At 48.8% G+C, this 16,833-nt stretch overlaps 1 protein-coding gene across 1 annotated transcript in view; it reads right to left on the bottom strand.

Moving 5' to 3' along the window:
* The window catches only part of UBR4 (ubiquitin protein ligase E3 component n-recognin 4), an 83,044-nt gene that overhangs the window by 32,905 nt on the left and 33,306 nt on the right, over positions 1-16,833 (bottom strand). The window contains exons 50-71 of the mRNA XM_053997513.1: positions 15,504-15,567; positions 14,952-15,086; positions 14,468-14,642; positions 14,098-14,235; positions 13,543-13,664; positions 12,874-12,985; positions 12,230-12,360; positions 11,918-12,095; positions 11,664-11,768; positions 11,022-11,159; positions 9,538-9,706; positions 8,626-8,722; positions 8,129-8,236; positions 7,532-7,648; positions 5,677-5,886; positions 4,835-4,984; positions 3,986-4,213; positions 3,811-3,889; positions 2,868-3,110; positions 1,830-1,998; positions 1,184-1,328; positions 440-525 (exon numbers count right to left, since the gene is read on the bottom strand). Coding sequence (XP_053853488.1) covers positions 440-525; positions 1,184-1,328; positions 1,830-1,998; positions 2,868-3,110; positions 3,811-3,889; positions 3,986-4,213; positions 4,835-4,984; positions 5,677-5,886; positions 7,532-7,648; positions 8,129-8,236; positions 8,626-8,722; positions 9,538-9,706; positions 11,022-11,159; positions 11,664-11,768; positions 11,918-12,095; positions 12,230-12,360; positions 12,874-12,985; positions 13,543-13,664; positions 14,098-14,235; positions 14,468-14,642; positions 14,952-15,086; positions 15,504-15,567 — 3,099 coding nt within the window. The remainder of the gene's footprint in view (positions 1-439; positions 526-1,183; positions 1,329-1,829; positions 1,999-2,867; positions 3,111-3,810; positions 3,890-3,985; positions 4,214-4,834; positions 4,985-5,676; positions 5,887-7,531; positions 7,649-8,128; positions 8,237-8,625; positions 8,723-9,537; positions 9,707-11,021; positions 11,160-11,663; positions 11,769-11,917; positions 12,096-12,229; positions 12,361-12,873; positions 12,986-13,542; positions 13,665-14,097; positions 14,236-14,467; positions 14,643-14,951; positions 15,087-15,503; positions 15,568-16,833) is intronic.

Genomic DNA, 16,833 nt, shown 5'->3' with positions numbered 1-16,833 from the left:
GGGCACTTACTGCTTTAAACCCAGGCCATTCAAGCAGAATCACTTTAATTTCCCCCAGTTCCCAGTCCCAACGTGACTGTTACAATGCAAATCACACTGGAAATAACAGCTTTTAACTAAGCATTTTTACTGTAATTATCAATGGCCAAGGTGGGACCAAGAACATAACACTCAAAAGTGCAAACCTCTATTCTCCAGCTGGGCCTAAGATTTTCTAACATTTACTGACTGAAAGCAGAAGAGCTCAAGCCAAGCTCTGCTGTTAGGGCACAATGTCAGGTTTCCATCTGGCAGAAAGGATTCTGCTGCTCTCCCAAGCCCAGCAGGCACAGAACCTCAGCAGGGCCCATCCCCACCACCATCCCTGGGTGCTCCCCCATGGCTGCAGCTCGGCTGGAAAGCCCTCCAGTGACACGGATCAAAGGCAGAAGTGGCTCACTTGTAGATGTTGGAGTTGGGGTGGTTGGTGAGAATGTGGTTTTGAGTCCGGAGGATCTCCACGGCCTTTTGGGAATATTCCTTCAGCTGAAATACAACCAGGAAAAGACACTCTTCCAAACAATGCTTTTACTGCTACACAGACACAAATATCCTCATCTTGTGGTGTTCCAGGTCCCCTAGAAGAGGTACACACCACAGCCACAGGAATTTTTGTGTTTAAATCACTAGCGAGAACTTTACATTGATCCTAAAATTTGAGATTTTTGAGGTGCTGTTTGTCAGTCAATCCCTGCAAATGCCTGCCAAGATTTGTACAGCATTCCCCACTCTTTAAACATATTCATGTAAGTATCAATGGGTCTAAATTATTTGTTCTCAATCCTACTGATCCCCTAAAAGAGGTAACAACTTCCTTTGTTCAAAAATCATGGTTACAATAGATTTCTAGGAGTTGCAGTATCAAAAAGCTATAAACTGGAGCTGCCAGATCCACAAAAGCCTCCTGTGGGAAAGAGGTATTTTTCTCAATAAATAAAAAACTCACCAGCACAATTTCACCCCCAAAACAACAAAATAAAAACCCACACTTCCAAATTATTTGAAGACTCTGCTTTTTTTAACATTAAAGTTCAAGGAACATGAAAAATTTCCACCAGAAGCTCTTCTGACAGAAAACCTGTCCCAGCTGTATCAAAAATGAGCACCTGGGATGCTGTACCTCCCTTCTGGAATGTCACTGTACCTTTTTCTCAGTCTGCTGTGTTTTCAGGGAGAAGTATCCCAGGAGATCTACAAACTGGGCAGCCTTTCTTCCATAGGCTGGGAGTTCTGGCCAGATGGACCACATGAGATCCAGCAGTAACTCCTGCTGGGACTTGTTAGAGTTCCTGTTGGGTGGATTATAGACAATCAGGGTTCTTGTGCAGAAGAAGAATGTAACCTCCAGTCCACCAAACTGGGAAACCATCATCTTGCAGAGTTCACAGAGCTAAATCCCACCATCCCTTGAACCCATCTGTTTTCCAGCACTCCAAAACAAAAGCAGCTGTCCTGTGCAACAACTGAACAGAGCTCTGAAGGAGTCCAGCCCCCTAAAGCACTCCTTTCCCCATACAATTCCCAGCTTTTCACCGTGGGAGTCTGGATCTGCCTGAAATTCACTTTGCCCACAAACACCTGCTCCTGGTCATGACAGGAGTCAGATTTTGCAGGCAGAAATAAAATGCTTCTTGCAGATGACAACTGAGATTGATAATGGAAAAGTCACAGCTTCCACCTCCAGCCTCAGTAACTGCAAACCAGTGAGGGTAATTCCAGAGGGGCCCAACACCTCCAGGCTCCAGTGTCCTTCAGGGAGAGGCTTGGACAAAGCCAGCCCCCAGGCTCACCTGTAGATGTGCAGGGCCAGGCAGTGGGCCTGCCACCTCACTGAGGAGGAGTTGGATTCCAGCAGGAAGCAGCGCAGGAACTGGATGAGGGTCTCCTTGTCAGCAAACTTGTTCAGCTGGTTCACCAGGGCCGTACACAGCTGGTCCTCCTGGCTGCCTGAACCCTCACCTAGGGACACAGGGAAGGCTTTAGGGAGAAGACAAATGCAGCACCTCACAGGCAGGCCACTCTCCTATTTCAAAGAGTCAGAATAATAAATTATTAAGTTTCACTTAACAAGAAAGTTTAACATTCCTGTCTTTTTCAAAAATATAACCCAGTACTCCTGACTAACAGGAAAAAAACTGCAGGAAAACTTGCCAGTGAGGACGTGAGAAATGTGCTACACATCCTGATAAAAAGAAAAGGACTGACCATGAGGCAATGAAAAGACTCACAGAGAACCATCTGATGGTGAAAGCCAAAGCGGTTCCTTGAAGAAAAGCCAAGAGAGAATTTATGCCCGTGACTTTTATAGGGAAGCTTAATTACTTTCCCAGGACTGTGGATATTCATTAAGCAGCAGCCCTGGCTCCAGCAGAGCTTCCAAGGCAGCCAGAGGAAACAAGTCTGAACACAATCACTGCAGAGCACAGCTAACTGGGTGTGCATCCCCAGGATTTGTTTTAATCCTCGTGAGCCTTTCAGCCTCCTACAACCCAGGACAGGCAAGTTAAGTGGAAGCTGCTCCATCAGTACATTAGGTAACACCATTAGACAACTTCAAACCCACTCAAGGCAATAAACACAGCGGGTTTGGGGTGTCCTCAGCATGTGATTTCAGCCCAACTCTCACACACTGCTTCACCTTAGTCCCATCTATACATGAGAAAACTGCTCCTCTCTCCTGACTGTGGCTGTGGGTGCCCTTGCCACAAGCCATGACCTTTTCCCAACAGCAGGATTTATCATCCAGTTCTTTCTAAACAGAGTAAAAGAGGCTGTGAGGAGCAGACTTGCTCCCTAAAACCACAGGACAGGGCCTAGCTGCCCCTCACCCTCTCGCTCCTTCTCCTTTTCCTCCTTCTTGCTCTTTTTGGTGGAGGATTTGCTCTGCGCTGCCGCCTGCCCGGAGCCAGATGCTGCAGGAGCAGAGGTGGAAGAGGTGCTCGAAGCTCCAGAGGATGAAGCCATAGACAGCACTTTGCTGCCACACAGAGCACAAGACAACAGCTGCAGGAGAACCGGGGACACTCCTTCGTCTACCAGGAAGCTGACTTGGAGCAGGAAATAGAGAACCGCTGTGGAGGAAAGGAGAAATGTTTGGATCACACAATCGTGGAACATCCTGAGTTGGAAAAGGACCACAGGGATTGTATCCGACCCTGGCCCTGCACACACACCCCAGCAATCCCACCCTGGGAGCTTTGTCCAAAGGCTCCTGGAGCTTTTACAGCCTCGGGGCTGTGCCCATTCCCTGGGGAGCCTGGGCAGTGCCCAGCACCCTCTGGGGAAGAACCTTTCCCTGATATTCAGCCTAACCCTGCCCTGACACAGCTCCAGGCCACTAAAGCCTGAATTAAAAAAGAAAAGAAAGAAAGAAGGAAAAAAGAATTTTAAAAGCCCCAGCCTAAACCAGAAGCCTTTGTACACAAGAACCAAACTCCCAGAACTGTCCTGTCCCTGCACCACAGAAGCCTAACATTGGGGTACACCAGGTACAGGGGCTCATCCCAAATTAATCTCTGGGACAATGGCAGCAAAAGCAAGAGAACACAGATCTCCTGTTCCTCTGAGTTATCCATTACACCATATTTTGCTCTTTAGCCAAGGACCAGATGCAATTAGGGCACTGGGATAATTAGGACTGGAAACAGTTCAGTCCTATCAAAACCCTCAGCTGTGTCTCCCCTTCTCTGCTGAGCTTCTCCATCCGAGCCACCTCGATCCAACCACGACCTCCACCTCTGCTCCCCCAAACCCCGCAGAGATAGAACTCACAGTCATCCTTGATGCAGAATTTCTGCCAGTTCACTGTTCTCTGCGTGGCAATCTCTGCACAAGCCTTCAAATGTTCCATCTGCAGGCACAAAGAGATGGGATCAAAGAGCGCATCAGCATTCCTGTCACGCCAACACCAACCACTCCAAGGCCCTTTTCCTGCTCCTGCCCTTACCAGGGAGATCAGGGTGTCGTACTGCAGGGCAGAGCCCGAGCTGGCTGTCACCACGCTGGCCCTCAGGAAGATGCCCTGCTCCTCCAGCAGCTTCTTGATGCCCCGCACGTGCGAGTCCAGGGTGTGCAGGTCCCGCAGCTGCCGGTACTTGTCCTTGGAGCCGCAGATGAACAGCAGCAGCTTGCGCACCTGCCGGCGCACGAACGGCGTCTGCTGGATCATCAGGTACTGCAGAGGGAAGCCGGGGCAGAGTGAGCTCACCAGGGCCATGCTGGCCACCAAAAATGAGTGTTTTCTTCCAAAAAGTAAACAGATGGGAGATGAGTTCACCCAGCTTTAAGGTGCTGAGAGTCCCAGGAAAAAGAAACACTGCAGAGCCAACACTGCACCACTTGCTGGAAACCATCCCGTCATCTCCAACCTCAAATCAACACCCAACCAAGGCTAATTAAGAAATCCTAACTCATACTTGTGTAAATGTAAGATAACTCGTTATGTAAAGTAGGAGGCAAACTGAGACAAATATCTTCCTGATTTCTTTTTTAAGGCCCAAGTACCAACAGCTGAGCATGATGTTACATTTTTCCATCTCACAGCAGGTTTTCTCTCTAAGCTTTGTAGCAGTAACCACTGAGTTCCAAGAAATATTCCTCATTTTTCATGTGTTTTCCTACAGATTCCTGTTCAACAGGAATACACAAAGCCAACCTTCTTTCACCTTCTTTCAAGGGGATTAAAAATACAAGATGGAGCTGAGATCAGCTCTGCAAAAGCTCATCTCTCCCATGAAAGAAATCATTATTGGAGTTTTCTTGTGGAAATCTGCAGGTGTATCATGTTATTGCTTACCTCAGACAAAAAGTAGAACCAGGAGTGATCAAAGATGGGCGGGGGGATGCGGGAGTTTGTGTCTGCAATCTTCTTGATCTGGTAGGGCAGGCGCAGCACCATCTCTGTCAGGAGCTGGGTGTAGGCCTCAAAAACATCTGCAGCATGACCCTGGCAGCAAGAGAAATCCCTCAGGCCCTGAGCACACCCAGTGTGGTGCCATGATGAATGACAGGGTGCTTTGCTGATTTTTTTAAAAACAAGGGATTTCTGCCCCTTTGCAGCCCAAAGAATGTTCCCAGATGATGAATAAGAACCTGCACAAGGCCTTGAACTGGATGGCAGCTGTGAGGATGCACTAAGCTAATCTGGAGTAATAAAGCAGTTCAACTCAGGAGCTTTCAGCTTAGGAGACATTTTTACATTTAATCAGGCTTTTTGCACTGCACCTGCACAAACACCAAACCATGGCATAATGGCACCACAGTGGTGGAATAAGCCTGGGAATTACTGTGGAAATTCCCATCCACCATTCCACTTCCTTGGCACACTAAGTTCAGGAATTCTGCCTGCCAAGCACAAAGAGTGATGGGCTGGAGGCAGCTTCCCTTCAGGACGATTAGCAATTCCTCCAGGAACAGCTCCACAGAACTCCCGGGTTAGGAGTGCACCAAGGGATGCAGTGAGAGATGGCAGAGATGCTGGGCTGCCCTGTGAGAACTCAGAGCACTCCCAGCTGTAACTCTGTGCTAGAAGATGGATTTTGGTTGCTCTCCTAAGGGCAAACTCCTTGTGCAGGGCTGCTTTCCCAGCTCTGTGCAGCCTCCTCTCCTGCACAGCTCCCAGCACAGGGCAGGACTCACCTTCACATACTGGCGGAGGAAAAAGGGGCTCATGTCAGGAGGAGAGGAAGTGGTGTGAGGCTTCAGCAGCTGGCTGGTGGCCACAGGCTCCTCATCGTTCTGCTGGCTCTTCCAGTACTCCAGCAGGGACTTGAGCACGTGCAGGCAGTAATCAACAGCACCAGAGCTCAGCAAGGCAGCTGCCGTGGCACTGGAGATCAGGGAGGAAGCCTGGAACAGAGGGAAGGAGCTGGATCAGGAACACACCTGGGAACCTGCAGTGGGGAGAGCTGGGGCAGCCCTGAGCACCTGCTGACAATGTGGGCGAGAGAGCAGGTTTGGATGAAACTTTGCAGGCAGCTTTTAAGTTTGGGGTTTGTTTGAGGTTGGGGTTTTTTGGGTTTTTTTGTGTTTATAAAAAGCAACTCAAATATTTACAGAGACTCTTTTGAACAAGTGCTTAGTAAAGGAAAACAAATAAAATCTCCTCTTAAGTCTAATCTCCCCTCGACACATGTGCCAGAGGCCACTCTGCTGTGGATTAGACGACTAGGGCTTTTTTCCCTTCTTTTTTTTTTTTTTAAAGTTGGGATTTCTATTTGTTTATCTGGGATTTGGCCAGCTGGGCGTGAATCCTGGTAGAGAAAGAGTCCCTGTTGCAGCTGCCGCTCACAGGCTCTGCTCCACCCAGGTATTGCTCCACCTGCATTCTGCAAGACGAGGAGCTTTGATTTCTGTGGGAAGCTCAAGTGAGTAACAAAGGCTAGAGAAAAAGCTACTGTAAATAAAACTATTAAAGCAGCCCTGTAAATCCAAACAAACCCCACAGCTCATAAGCTCATTAAAATTTGATGCAGTTCAGACTAAATTTTTTAACCTCTATGCTTTTTTATTAATCTCCTTCCCACCACACATACTGCTTTTTATGCCTTATTACTGTACCTTTTAGCAACAAATATCTAAGGAATCCTCTTAGCGACTTTTACGTTGACACAGCAGCATATTGCTTTCCAATAATCACATTACAAATCCTCTTTAACCCCTTCAGCACTGGTGAGATGCAAAGGGAAAATGTGCCAGACCGTTTTAAGTAACATCATTAATGTGCTGCCCTGAGCTCAGTCTGGAACCATGCACAAAACAAGAGCATCCAATTGTCTTTACACGGCTGCTTCCTCCAGCCCCAGTTTCAAAACTCTTTTTCCACAAGAGTTCAGTAACATTACATGTTCCCTATGCATTTTTCCAAAGCCCTCTCACAGATTTTTCAGTTTTACACCTGTTATTTCAGTTAGCAGCTTTTAGATCGTCTCTGATGAACAAAAGCCCCCCCCCAAACACATAATGGATTCCCAGAATGGTTTGGGTTGGAAGGGATCTTTAAGTACATCCCATTCCACATTGCTCCAAGCCCTGGCCAACCTGGCCTTGGACACTTCCAGGGATCCAGGGGCAGCCACAGCTTCTCTGGGCAATCTTCACCCTCACAGGGAAGAATTTCTTCCCAATATCTGGTCTAAATTTCCCCTCTTTCAGTCTGACCCATTCCCCCTTGTCCTGCCACTCCAGCTCCTGATGAAAAGTCCCTCTCTGGCTTTCCTGTAGCCCCTTCAGACCCTGGAAGGTGTTGTGGGTTCTCCACACAACCTTCTCCCCTCCAGGCTGAGCATCCCCAACTCTCCCAGCCTGTCTCCACAGGGGAAGTGCTCCAGCCCCCTGAGCAAGTCTGTGGCCTCCTCTGCACTTGCTCCAACAGTTCCATGAGTTCTCATGTTGAAAACACCAGAGCTGTGTGCAGTGCTCCAGGTGGGGTCTTGTGAAAGCTGAGTAAAGGGGGAGAAAATCATCCCCTGACAAAGCAATTTGGAGAATGTACCTCACAAATGGAAGTCTTGGATCCTGACTTGGTCCTGGACATGAAGACACTGAGCAGCCTCATCACCACCAAGTGCACCTCGTTCACAGGGGAGCGCTCGTTTTTCTTGGACACATCCTGCAGGAAAAGACACATCCTGCTTGCTCAATCCCAGAGCTGAGCAGTGTCCCAAGCCTCTCAAGTTCAGTGCTCTGATCCTCGGGAAGCATTTCTAATTTAAGCTCAATCAATAAGACTGAAAAGGCAGCACAAATGCCTCAACAGAAGGGTAGGCAGAGGCCTGGCTGCCAGAGAACAGTCCCACACAAATGAAAAGCTTCATATGTCAATCATGCATTTAGTGATCAGGGCTCTTCTCAGAGTTTAATTCCAGCAAAACAAATTTTCATGCTCACTTGTGGATGTCAGACCCAGGAAACAGTGGGAGTTCCACTCATGTCATTTTCTACCTTACGTGAAAGGAGACAAAAGGAATAAACTGCCTGAACACAACCACACAGCAATGTTTCTGTGACTCCCAAATATTTAATTCCTCCAAGGAAAGAAATCCTGTCTCGAAGGAGCAAATTCAGAGCATGAGCCCACACTGCACTTTACCTTTTTGTCCATGCCCAGCTCTGCAATCAGCTGGGACAGAAGGTTATCCAAAGCTCCCTTGTCTTTCTCATCATCTCCATCTAGGTCTGTTGTGAGCATCAGAATAACCTGGGAAGAGCAGTCAGAGAATTATTAGAGGGCAGGTTCCACATTACCAAGATAACTATCTTCCACAAAACAGAACAGATTTTATCTTGATTTATAAGTGTTCTTTCCCAAACCCAGCCTGTGCCTCACATCCTAGTATCAACATTCAGCATAAACCCACAAGACTTTCCCAAACGCATTTGAACTCAAGGACTGGAGCCCTCAGGCTCCTCAGTCAGCTGTAAAGTCACACTGAGAAAAGGGCACAAGTCCAGCCAAAACCTGTGGGTAAGGAATGCTTTGCAACAGATGGACTCACACTGTGACTGGGCAAGAAGGAGAAAAGCACAAACAGAAACCAGAGATTGAACTGTTTGATTTGGGCTTAACTCTAAGCCCTCCTCACTCACCTGCATGTAAGGGATGGCCCGGACCCCCCCCACGTTCCTCAGCTGGGGGAGATTCTGCAGCAGCCTCTCCAGCAGCATCAGCCGGACCATGTGCAGCCTGGGGATTCAGAGCCAGTAATCAGACACAGCACAGAACACTCCACACCCAGCAGGGTCTCCAAGAGAGCACTGCAATCTGCCCCAGAAACCCTAAGCCACCAAATCCCCCCAGGGAGGAGAGGACTTCTCAGACTTCACGGGGGAGCGATGCCAAAGATGCAGAGCACCTCTGACAATGGAGCCACACTGCCCAGGCCTGGCCACCTGGGGATTGCAACTGCATGGGAACATCCTGCAAATCAGCTCCACACTGCATTGGAGCAGGGACTGAGCACCTGCTCCCAGAGAGTGAAAAGCTGCCCATGTTCCCAAAGGACACTTGCATATGCTTTTGTCCTAAAATTTCACAGGCTCCCAAGATTTTAGTGATTCCATGTTAACTAGACTCATGCAGCACTTTTTCATCACTTCCTAGAGGCAGCAGTTTTGTGGGACACACACAGGGTATGTTTATCACACCACATGGTGATTGCACATAGGGTGCACTGAATAGGTTCCCCAGAGAATGGGCACAGCCCCGGGGCTGCCAGAGCTCCAGGAGCGTTTGGACAACATTGGGGTGAAGAGGGTGGGATTGTTGCGATGTCTTTGCAGAGCCAGGGGTTGGACTGGATGATATTCGTGGGTCCTTTCCACCTCAGGACATTCCATGATTTTGCAGTGGCAGTTTGCTCTAGTCTGTGTTTCTGACTTTCCACTTGGGTTACCCGGCAGTCACAAATGGTGCTCCTGGAACTGCAGCCCCGCAGCCCCCTCCCCTGCAAACATCCCCCAGAGCACTGCTCTTCCTGAAGAGGAAACAAAGCCTCTTGCCTGTTGCTGGTGTGGACATCCCCCTCTGCCTCCCCTTCCCCCTCGGAGCCCTCTCCCTCCTGCTGGCCCGTGGTGGTGCTGATGGCTCCTGTGCTGGAGCTGACGCTGCCCGGCCCCGCCGGGTGGCCCTCGGCTGTGGTGTCCCCATAGGCGCTGCTCCGGCCAGACACTGGGAAAGGAAAACAGGGAAACACAACCTCAGCAACTCAACAAGCACCTTGCCTGCTTCATATCCACCAGCACAGCTGAGCTGCACTTTGGAATGAATCGTGGTTCAAAGGAGATGCTGCCTTTGGTTCTCTTCTTAAAGCCACAAGAGAGGCTGAGGATGCATTTGTAGAAATCTTTGCCACCCTCGTCTTTGTGGCCCAAGCTGAACTGGTCCCACAGCAGTAATTTAAACTCAGTCAGACAATGCTTGGATGGGCGGTGTAGACAATCAGACCATTTTTTAATACGAGTCTGTGATTATTTTTCCTGGGTATCAGTCCCAAACTAAAAAGAGAGAAATTAATCCTATCTCATCCAAACTTAACCAGCAGCATAGTGGATTGTCTCAGTCTTGCTCTAGGCATTCTGAGAGGCAAAGGCTCCGGGGAGACCTTGCTGTGGACCCCCATACCTTATAGAGTACTGGGTACTTATGGTACTTATGAAAAGGAGGGAGAGGGACATGTTATATGGGGAGAGAGTGACAGGACCAGGGGCAGTGGCTTTAAGCTGAACAAGGGCAGGATTAGATGGGATATTAGGAAGAAATTCTTTACTCAAAGGGTGATGAAGCTCTGGCACAGGTTGCCCAGAGAAGCTGTGGCTGCCCCATCCCTGGAAGTGTCCAAGGCCAGGTTTGACAGGGCTTGGAGCAACCCAGGATCACGGAAGGTGTCCCTGCCTTGGGGCTGGTACAGGATGATCAGAAAGGTCCCTTCCCACCCAAACCATTCTGGGATTCGATGATTCTGTTATCACAGCCAGCAAAATCTGCTGCAGATTTCACACTTGCAGAGAACCACAAAAGGCAGACAACATTCCATCTGTGGGCACTCGGGCAGAACCCACCAGAGGATGGATGGCAGCAGCCACTGGGAACTGAGATTCCCTCTGTGCCAGGGATCACCCACAGCTCCCATGGTGGGCAAGGCTGTGGCAGCAGGGGTGCTGCAGGGGTGCAGCAGGGAGGAAGCATGGGGTGCAGCAGGGGGTGCAGCAGGGAGGAAGCATGGGGTGCAGTAGGGAGGGAGCATGGGGTGCAGCAGGGGGTGCAGCAGGGAGGGAGCAGGGGGTGCAAGAGGGGCTGCAGCAGGGTTGCAGAAGGGGTGCAGCAGGGAGGGAGCAGGGGTGCAGCAGGGAGGGAGCAGGGAGGGAGCAGGGGTGCAGCAGGGAGGGAGCAGGGGGTGCAGCAGGGAGGGAGCAGGGGGTGCAGCAGGGGATGCAGCAGGGAGGGAATAGGGGGTGCAGCAGGGGGTGCAGCAGGGCTCACTCACCGCTGTGCTCCCCGGCCACCGAGTCCACGGCGCTGCCGCCGCTCTCCGAGCCCACGCTGCCGCCGTGCTCCGCGGGCGACGTCCGCAGCGTGGAGCCGTCCGTGGCCGCCGTGCTGCCCTCGTCGTCGGAGGCTGGAGCTAAGAGAATAAAGAGAGCTGTTACAAGTAAAAACACTGCCTGGGAACAACTGCAAACGACGCTTGCGCTACCAAGCGCAAAGGGAAAGGCTGCAAGGATTGGGCTTGGGGTTTGGGGACAGCTCCAAATGGAAAGGGAGCTTGGGGGTGACCAGCAGGACAGTTAAAGCAGTGGAGGGGAGCTATCCCGAGAGGAAGGCTTCTCTATCAAACACACAGGCATGCATAGTTACTTAAAGAACAATGTCTGGTTGCTTATAAATGCAAGGGAAATACATGTGCTCATGCTTTGTTTTGTCTGCTTTAGTTTAAAGAGAGGAAATAACTTCCTCAGAAGTCTACAGTGAGAGTCAATCAAAGCAGGAAAAAGCTGTAAGTACACTCTCAAAAATACAAGAAGCCAATAGTAATAACTGGCTCTTCCAAACCATATTTGCAAACCAATTTTAAGGCATTACTTAGGTCAAAATCTGAAAAAGAAGATGCCTTGCAGTGAACAGTTACCTGATGCTGTTGTGTCTGAGAGTGTTCCAGCGTCGAGAGAGGAGGAGCTGGGAGCTTGGCCAGACAGTCCTAAGCTCTGCAGTCCAAGGGCACTGCTGCTGCTCCCTGCAAGCAGAGAACAAGTTATGAGCATCTTTCATTTGAGAGAATTAAGTTAACTCTGGCATTTTTTGTACATTTCATAGTTCTGCTATCTTTGGTTTGCCTCATTTCTTTCCCAGTTTTCATCCCCTTTTTGCCTGCCCACATCTGACCTTGCTGATCTTGTTGCAGGCTCAGGGCAATAGCCAACTCCACCATTGTCTCATCATCTGCATCTGGAGGGATATCCAGCATCGGAGGGAAGCCCTCCGCTCCAGCCAGAAGAGCCTCCAGAGGAGAAGGATTCCCATTATTCACATTCTCAGAAGTCTCCAAAACCATGGATTCGGACTGTGGAGAGGAAACACAGTGAGCTTTCCCCAGACCATCACCAGTAAGGGATCACTACAAACAGGTTCATAAGAACTAAATTAACTTAAGTCCTGGCACACTTCAAAGGCTCCAAGGAGAAGCTCTGGACTCACCACCATCTCAAAGTCCCCATGATCCACCTCGCTCTGCTCCTGGCTCTCCTGTCGGATGTGCTCTCCATTTGCTATCCCAGAGCTCTGCAGCTTGTCTTCTGCATCGTCATCATCATCATCATCCTTATCTCCTGAGTGGCAAAGCAGGAGTTCATAAATGCACAGCTCCTCATCCCATCCCAAACAAGGCAGCTAATGCTGGGAAAAAACCCAAGCTACCCTCAGTTAGCAAGAGACTCCCTGACACCCTGACACACAACTTGTTTCAATACTGAAAAACCTCTCTTGGATGGAGCTCTGATAATCTTGATCTGCACACATCTTTAATGTGCACTGATTTATCAGAACCTGAAAACATGCATAGAAATACTAACTCTAGATTACTACTCTCTAGATAAAATGATCAGATTTTCCTGTCACTGAAAGGGGAATATCTCAGAGAGATCTCCTTTGTTAATCCCAAACTATCAATGAAAAGTTGAGAGTTTATTAAATAAAAAGGGGTTTAAGAGAGCAAAAGAAAGGGAAAAGGCTGATTTTAGTCTTTTTTAGTCTTGGTTTATAACAAGACCACTTTATTTTCTTGTCCTTTCTGACCAGTCAAGAGGCCATGCTGGCTTAAGCAGAAGGGTGCCCTGGCGTACCCATGGGGGTGTTGCTGCGGGGGGACGATGGAAGGGTCACGTGTCGCCGCTTGTTCCGGGGTCTCAGCACCCTGATCAAAGCTTGCTTGCAGGAAAAGCTTACTGCTGGGTCCTGCAGGGTGAACAGTTCATCATTACACTCATTAAACTCTAAGTCCTTTTTCACAGCATTTGGAAAGATGGCTAAAAATACACTTGTGACTCTTTGTCAGTCATGGTTCATGTAGGACACGAGTCGAATCCCACAAAGCAACACACTTGTAATTCCACATGCAGCACATGACAAACATTACTAGAACACAAGGAGAGAGGGAGAATTCTCCTTCATTCACTTCTGGCTGGGTGTTTTTGGCAGTATTTTGTGTCTGTACTATGTATTCGCATTCTGCCCACATGTAATTTTTTTCCCATTATAGAATCATAGAAACATTTAGGTTGAAAGAGCCCTCTGAGACCAAACCCAACACTGCCAATCCCTCTAATCCATGTCCCCAAGTGCCACATCTACACTTTCAAATCCCTCCAGGGGTGGGGACTCAACCACTGCTCTGGGCAGCCTGTGGAAGGCTGGAACACCCCTTCCACAAAGAAATTTTTCCAGATGTCCTGGAACCTAAACCTCCCCTGGTACAATTAGGGGCTGAGGCAGAGCAGAGCAAGGTGACATACTGGGCAGAGTAACATCTGCATGTAGATCTTGGATGCAGTATGGATACAGTCCAGCTCACACGTGCAGTATCCATGGATAATATCCACCAAAGCATTGACTGTGGCTTCAACGTGAGTGAGACCTAGCAGGAATAAAAGCAGGACTGAAATCAGCTCTTTCTGTATTTCAGTACAGAGTGAGGCACTGCAGGAAGCATCTTTTGTTTGCAGACTTCAAGGCACAATGTTAACAGCACAAATATATTGATTTTCAATCCAGACTGAGCCAGTCTCGTCTGTCTGATGGAATATTGTGAACTCCATACACCAGCACCACTGAATATCCTCTAACACCACCCACGAAGACAAATGTAGGTAAATCAATCATAAGTCCCTTTTTCCTGGCACAATACACATGCCCCTGAACAAAAGCTTTGAAGCAGAATCTGCAGCTCCACATCACAAAGCCCTCAGTGCAGCACTAGCATTGAAAAGTCACATTCTCTGCTCACAAACTTAAAATAGGCCCCTCCAGAAGCCACAGGCTAGCCAACAGCAAAGGAAGAGCTCTCCCACCTGGCAGGCAGGCAGGGGCCAGGAAGGCGTTTTTGGGTTTTGATGCATGGAGCTTCCAGAAGTGGTTCACCAGCTGGGTAATGAAGGTGCAGCCCTCTCCTTCCGCGTGTTTCTGGGCCTCCTGCCCTTCTTCACTCTCTGCACAGATTAAAGAAACACCTTTCAGAAATGTGCAGGGGAAAACCTTAATGAAGGTAACACCAAGTTTATTTGAAATGGCTTTTTTCAGAGGCTTTGATGTTCTCATCAGCAGGATATCACACACCTACCAAATGTGTCAAATACAGTCTCTGCCACTCCGAACCCAACACCCCAGCACAGCTTCAATTATCACAACAGAAACTTAAGAGAAAATTACAGACTTATCTACCTGTTTCCAGCTGTGGCAGCTTTGATTCTGTGTAGTGGACCAGATTGTTAGGTCTCATAATAGCAATGGATCGAGCAGTGATGACCAGCCTCTGGAATACCTCGGGATCAAGGTCCTTTCCTTCTTTGGTTGAGGAAGTCAAATACTGAATGGCTTTGCTTAACAGTGCTTGATCCTGTAGAGTGAGAGATAACACAGGCAAAGAAAAACGACTGCAGCACAAGAAAGCAGCTGAAGTACAATCACAGGACAGATCCTGGGGAAATCCAGCACCTGTCATCTAAAGAAGGGCCACCAGTGCTAAAAGGTCACAGAATCACATGACTCTGGTGAAACACAAAAGCCAGCAGGGCAGGCAGCAGGAGCTAAAGGGAGATGGGACAGGATTGTGCTGCATGCAGGAAGGGCTCTCTAGGGCTCTGCTGCACCTCAGCCATGACCTGGCAGGTTCCAGGAGCCCCCAAATCCACACCCTGGGCAGTACCTTGTGGTTGTGGTAGGCTGAACGGCTGGTGTGCAAGCTGGCCAGGAGGCTCTTGGTCTGCTGCTGCACACTGGAAGGGGCCGGCATGGACAGCAGCACAGTAGCCAGTTCCTGAGCTGCAATCTTATTCTTCTCCTAAGAACAGACAAACCCATTAGTCAGTATATTTACCATCACTCAGTGTACCTGCAGCTCCCCTCCCTCAATACCCTTTTGATAGCCTCCCTCCATTTACTATTTGACATTTAGGGAACATTTCACATGTCTACACAAGAAAAGTCCCTTTGAGATTTATGGGCTCCTACCCTGCTGTTTCTGTAAACGAGGTCACTCCTCAGCACAAAAAGCCCACCAGCGCTAAATGCAAATGCCAATTGTCATTCTAAACTAGTTTCAAACGCTTTTGGCTAAGGCAACTTTCAGATCAGTGCTCTGAGCAAAAGGGATGCGGCTCTGCTCCTATCAGGCCCCCGGGGCTGCAGGAGGTAGTGCTGAGCTTGCCCCTCCTCCCCCAGCTCCAAAGCTCAGGAATGTATTCAGAAAGTTACTTGCCTTCTCGTTGACTGGTCCCACAGCAAAGCAGCTTTCCAGCGCTTCTAAAGAACTCACTACTAGCCTGGAGGGAGAGAGGAAAGCAGGCTTGAGTACAGCAACCCTTCTCTCTCCTTAGCACTTTGCTTTATGCGGGCTACAGTCATGAGTAGCTCAGAGACAGCTAACGAATGCCAAGTACAAAATCAAAGCATGATAAAACCTGCCACAGGCACCATGCATATCATTTCATTGTGTTACAGACCAGAGTTAAACCTGGCTCACGCTCACAGACAAACTTAGGACTGCTTTAATAATCCACAGCTGAAAGACAGGGGCTTTTCTCTCCCAAAGAGGATAAAACATTTCCTTACGCAGCCTGCAGCAGGGATAACTTGGATTGTCTTGACAGTCCCAATTCACCATGGCCCCCAGACGTACAGATGACTGCAGATCAAGGCTGGCTATGACACATGGGAAAAAGCGGAACCGACTTTGCTAAGGGAGCAACGTTCTACTCGCTTGCTATTTTCACACAGGTTGCTCTTTCCAATTTGGAGTTTCAGCACAAAATATTCCAGAGGAAAATTAACTCCGAGCACTGGGTGTGACCCCAAGCGAGGGATGCTGAGGTTCAAGCAGGCTGGGAAAACACTTGTCCCGAGGGAAAACCTGATTTACAAGTGGCAGCAAAGTCCCTGTAGCAGCACACAGTTCAGGTAGAACTACCTGAAATGCCATCTGACACACCAGAAGGAGCAGGAAGATACAGGAAAAAGCAGGGAAGAGAGAGCATTAAGGGGAAAAATAGCAGTGTAGGATTGGAAGGTAGAAGGAACAATTGTCTAGTCTGGTGGTGGTAAATAACATCCCCCTCCCCACAGCCACCCTCATAAAGCTTGGAGGGAACAGAAGTGGGATAAGGCGGCACAAGGAAGGAACAAAACAGAGAGGAGTCTGTCAAATAAGCAACGGTTATGCTGTGTACAGCAAAAATCTGCAAACCACCTCATCTTTACATGTGCTAAACTATCTGCCATGCAATGACCAGAATGTAAAGAAGCAAATGTCACTTGGAAAACAAAAAAAAACCCAGTCACCAAAAGCCACACCATGTGTTCTGTCTCTGACACACACTCATTCGTGCAGAGAAAAGGATGCCATACTAACCGGTCCAGGGTGGTTAGGGACTCAGTGTCAGAACTTTGGGGGAGCAAAGAAAAAGGAAAAAAAAAAAAATGTGTAAAGCTCACAGAAAAACTCCCTAGAACACATTCTAAGCAAAAGGCAAATTAAATGGGGAAATCAGGAAGCCAGGGGAGCGTCAGTCTAAGCAGAGTCTCTCTACCTG

This window comes from Vidua macroura, chromosome 23 (assembly GCF_024509145.1).
Source record: "Vidua macroura isolate BioBank_ID:100142 chromosome 23, ASM2450914v1, whole genome shotgun sequence".
NCBI classification, from domain to species: domain Eukaryota; kingdom Metazoa; phylum Chordata; class Aves; order Passeriformes; family Viduidae; genus Vidua; species Vidua macroura.
This window is presented reverse-complemented; position numbering and strand designations above follow the sequence as displayed.